Source organism: Setaria italica, chromosome IV, assembly GCF_000263155.2.
Source record: "Setaria italica strain Yugu1 chromosome IV, Setaria_italica_v2.0, whole genome shotgun sequence".
Lineage (NCBI taxonomy): Eukaryota > Viridiplantae > Streptophyta > Magnoliopsida > Poales > Poaceae > Setaria > Setaria italica.
Window position 1 is genome coordinate 13,998,464 of NC_028453.1, and position 5,083 is coordinate 14,003,546.

General features: G+C 40.4%; 1 protein-coding gene across 1 annotated transcript; it reads left to right on the plus strand.

The window, feature by feature from the left end:
* The first annotated feature begins 290 nt into the window (after positions 1-290).
* On the plus strand, positions 291-4,491 carry LOC101763919 (serine/threonine-protein phosphatase 4 regulatory subunit 2). Its single transcript, XM_004965242.4, has 8 exons — positions 291-428; positions 591-802; positions 1,314-1,394; positions 1,748-1,796; positions 1,876-1,984; positions 2,860-2,912; positions 3,110-3,172; positions 3,657-4,491. The coding sequence occupies exons 2-8, from the start codon at positions 609-611 to the stop codon at positions 4,011-4,013; spliced, it is 906 nt and encodes a 301-aa protein (XP_004965299.1). The 5' UTR covers positions 291-428; positions 591-608; the 3' UTR covers positions 4,014-4,491.
* The last annotated feature ends 592 nt before the right edge of the window (positions 4,492-5,083 follow it).

A 5,083-nucleotide genomic window follows, 5' to 3' on the forward strand; every position in this document is an offset into this window, starting at 1 on the left:
TTAACACCCATCACATCGGATGTTTGATGCTAATTAGGAGTATTAAATATAGGTTAATTACAAAATTAATTGCACAGATGGAGTGTAATTCGCAAGACGAATCTATTAAGCCTAATTAGTCCTTGATTTAACAATGTGGAACTATAGTAACCATTTGCTAATGATGGACTAATTAGGGTTAATAGATTCATCTCACGAATTAACATAAAGTTCTACAATTAATTTTATAATTAGCTTTAGTTCTTCTAATTAGTATCCGAACATCCGATACAGCAGTCAGCTAGCACCTCCTATCAAATAATCCGTGCGCCAAACGCACCCTCGCTAGCCTCTCTCGCCACCCCGACACCGACAGGGCCGGCCTCAGTAGCGAAGCCGCCGCCCATTCCTCCCTGCCGTCCCCTCCGCCGCCGGCGACGAAACCGCAGGTGAGCTCCCCTACATCACCGCCACCGCTGGTACCACTCCCATAACCCTACATGGCGCCCCCTCAGGTCGCCTCGCCCTTGGGATAGAAACCCTAGCCTCCGTGGCCTGCCATTCGCCGGTTCGTTTGTTTGGGCTAAGAATTCTCCGCCCCTATCTTGCAGACGCGGGGAGAACCGCGAATGGAGGGCGCGGTGACGGAGAATGCAGCGACCCCCGTGGGCGCGGCGGCTTTCGAAGCGGCTGTCCACGCGGATCAGCGCGTGGAGGGTGGTGCGGTGGTGGAGGACTCGGCAGCGCCCACGGTGGCGATAGAGGCAACCTCTGATGCGGATCAGATTATAGAGGATGCAGCCCCGGAGGACGGAAGGCACGGGTAAGTGACGCGGATTTATGTGGCAGCAATTGATCTGTATTTGCAATCTTTCATGATGATTAGGTAGTGAAACCTAGATTTGCACACGTAGAGTATTATAAGGATATCTATGTGATGCGACTGATGTCACTAAGGATGCATTCATTCTATAAGTGTCGTTTTGTGCATTTTCTTTATGAGAAGGGTGTTCATTGGAAGCAAAATCTAGCAAGTATTAAAAGTGAATATCCCCAAATGCAACAAAAATTACAAAAACTGAAGAGTGAACAGAGAAAACATCCCTCTGTAATTTTTGCACCATTTGCCTCATGATCTCTTTAGTGCATTGGTTAAAAATATCTGGAATACGGTAGGACATCGAGCATAAACTTAGCTGTAAATTAATCTAGTTCTCCAATTTTTTCATAGTGAACTATAAAATTTCCATGTTCTACTATGCCAGCTCACTGAGTTTTGATTACCATTTTATTTATTTTTCTTCTGAGCTTTGCTGCAATCAATTTCATTTCAGGGATACAGTGACACATGTAGATGTCAGTCCTGAGGAAATGAGAAGCATCATTGAAATTATAGCCGACACAGGAAAATTCTGGTACAAACCTTTCCCATACTGCTTCATACTTTGGATGAATCGCATGTTCTGATTAAGTTAAAGTCACATTCTGTGTGATTCATCTTTTTGAACAAGATATAATGTAGTTTGTTTCCTCATTTAAACTGATGGTATATGTGTTTTTCGGTCATTGAGTAGAATCTGCTGTAATATGTTAATATGTAGCATTTGAAAGAATTAATCAGTTGACTTCAAGATTTGAGTAAAGCAAGCATGTGCTAGGTTGATTAGGTTCCTTCAATTTAGTTTTAAAGGCATAGTTGCTGCTTGCAGAACATTTTGACAAATTAATTGAAGTCATACGTTTACGCTTGTGATTAACTTCTTTGCAGGCATGACTGGAATTTCCTCAAGAGTTTACTGTCTCTCCAATTGAAGCAGGTATGTGTAGTGGGTATGTTGGCTGTGGTGATCGTATATTGCATCTTTATCATCTAAACTTGGTATTCATGATGTGAAGGTCTTGGATGAATATTCTGAGGCTCAAATGGCAAGCCAAGATGGTGTACAACAACAGAGGTCTTTCTCAGGGGAGACCTACTCTGAGCTTGTTGGCCGACTTAGTGATGGTACGGTCCTTAGTCTTTACAATTGGTTTCCGCTATAAAGTTCCAGTAAGTATCTGGTTGGTGTAAGGCATATGCATTTCCGAATATTTTTCAAGCTGGAATAGTCCTATTATCCTTGCTGATTGCTACTACCAAATTCACTTTGGTTTGCACTTTGAGTTAAGCTTAAGCATCAGTTCGTATCTTGTAGTTGTGCATCCATTTAGCTTATTTTGGTTTCTAAGAACTTGGAGCATTGAAATAGTACTCTTCCATGACAAAGAAAGCTAGCTAGATACTAGTTACTCCCTCTGTCCCAAATTATAGATCGTTTTGGCTTTGATAGGTACATAACTTTTGCTATCCACCTAGATATATGCTATGCGTAGATACATAATAAAAACCATGTATCTAGAAAAGCCAAAACGACCTATAATTTGAAACGTAGAGAGTACTAATCTGGATCAAAGACTCAATGAGCATTGTTGGAAAAAGAATTTGTGTCTGAAGCTTTTGGTTTTGCGCCTCTTTTCTGTTGCTAAATCATAGTTGGAAAAATGGTACTTTTATATTTATATGATATAAGTGCATTGTACTCTGTTCCTTTACTTCTGTCAAAAACTGTTAAATTGAGAACAGCATTTGGTGGGTCTTTTACTTGCTTTTAGCATTGCAATTTTCAAAAGGATTTAGAACTTTGGATATCTATATTGAACCAACTAGGCACTTGGAAGCTGGTGGCGGCTTTCCATTGCTGCTCTTATAAGACCTACTTGCGCATCAACTGGTTTATTTCTTACAGACCAGGAGAGATGGCTACTTTTGTGGGATATTTGCAATAGCTATTTCTTTGGACTTTTTGCATATATGTGATTGTTTGGTGAATTTTCCTGCAGCCCTCTGGAGGTTTGAAGAGGGCCCTCCATTCACACTGCAAAGGCTTTGTGAGGTGACTCTTCTCTTTCCATCTAAAACTTGCCCTAATAATTTATTGTTAGTAATGGCAATTATTCATAACAATGATCTGCCCTAATAATTTATTGTTAGTAATGCAATTATTCATAACAATGATCTCACTTTGTTTCATTTATATCATGCATTCATCCTTTTTGAAGCAAATGTCTTACACTAGTTCTCCACTGACAGATTCTGTTGAATCCAAAAGGAACTTATACAAAATTGTCAAAGCTTGCTTTGGCCTTGGAGAAGGTTTGTTAGCTAAGCTTACACTGTTGTTTAAAGAATAAGAATATCAGTAGGTGTGGTTCTTATCTATGCTATAGTCATATGGTGTAATGTTTGAGTTTGCATATTGATTTGAAGTGCAAGTTTCTGCACTGGTTGGTTTACCACCTGAAGTCAAAGTATCATAGCTTTCAGATAATTCTTGAAACAACATTGAGTGCACCTTGATAACAAATAGCTCACTGAGTTTAGACATGTGCCAGTATGCGTCAGATCTGCTGTAAGCAAGAAAGATGAAAGGGGGTTATTATTTCTAGCTGGACATTGAGTTTTTTTTTTCCTTGAAGCTGGACATTGAGTTGATGTACATCTGCTGGCAATCTGTTTCATTCATTATTAATGTTTGTGCATCAAAATGCTTTCGTGATAGTTACTATTTATTTTTTTTAAAAAAAATTATTTTAAACCTTTCATTACCAATTGTTGCCTCTCTTATTCTTATTTGTAGAATCTCCTAGTCACATCTACAATAGCCAAGTGCACCGACCCATATCCAGCTGCTCATGGGCCACCAAGTTCGGATTGCACACAAATTACAGAAAATTCTGGCCCTGTTGATGAAGAGCCTGAGAGCACACCTGAGCATACTACAGCAGTACCAAATGGAACAGAGCATGTAGCAGGAGATCGTGATGAAGAGATGGCTGATGCAGAAGCTGAGGAATTATCTGGTAGCCATGATGTAGAGATGCAGGAGGACAAGCCTGATCAAATTGAAATTGTTAACTCTGATGCTAACCCTGGTGCTGCAGCTGACACTGAAGCAGTTAATGTCAGTGAACAATTATCGGAGCCACAAAGCTGAGTTTGAGCTGCATGAGAAGAAAGCGACAGAGCCGAGTTCCAATGCAGCTGCCTAATTAGCAATCCACTTGTTGCTCACTAACTCCTGGGATTTGCTCTCTTTGGACATCCAAAATGAAAGGTGGATTCAGAAGATTACAGGGATAGCTGGTTGTACTATTGATGTGAGTTGTAGTGGGCCTTGCATAAACATGTAAATCTTGATCATGCCCGAATCGGTTTACATTCATTGAGCATGTCTGACTCTAAATTGCCATGGTACATTTTCACCAATTGTACCTTTGGTTCTATGAGGCACCATCTAGGCTAGAAGTATGTGTTCTGGTTCACTCCTTCAGTCATGCCAATATCAAATGGTGTATCCAGAGTAGTCAAATGGACGTCTGGCTTCACTTATTGCATCTTCATTGTAGTGGACTTATTTCTGAATTCTCTTCCAATTCCTGTACGAAAGTCATTCCGTCATTCTGTCTAGTTAATTTGCAATGATCTCTGATGCCTTCGTCAACATCAAAGATTTTTACGGCAAATTGCCCCATGCCTGCACTGTGTATAATAAGCTACGTTGTTACCTGCTGATGTGCCGCTAGCTTAATGATGGTGCTAGATTTTTTCTTCACCCCTGCTTTCCGTAAGAATTTGCCTTGCCCCATGCCTGCACTGTGTATAATAAGCTACGTGGTTAACTGCTGATGTGCCGCTAGCTTAATGATGATGGTGCTAGATTTATCTTCACCCTTTCTTTCCGTAACTAAGAATTTGCCTTTGCTTGAAAGGATTGGTCTTGGTATCTGTGATTTTCGTGTTTGTATTCCTTATCACGGTGAATTCCTCCATTAGTTCCGTTCACCACTGTTAATATCTTAATGGTGTTGTTTACAAGTGCACGCTAAGTTAATTATCTGTGCTTTCTTCTCCATATACGACGGTGGAGATTAATGGTCAAATGTACCTATGATGTGGCACAATGGTTCATGTTGCTATCAAATGATGATGCAAACTCCGACGTTTGTGTTGGTTTTGGATTGGTTCTTTGGTGGGTTGTTGGGCGACAGTTTAGTGGCTTTAACT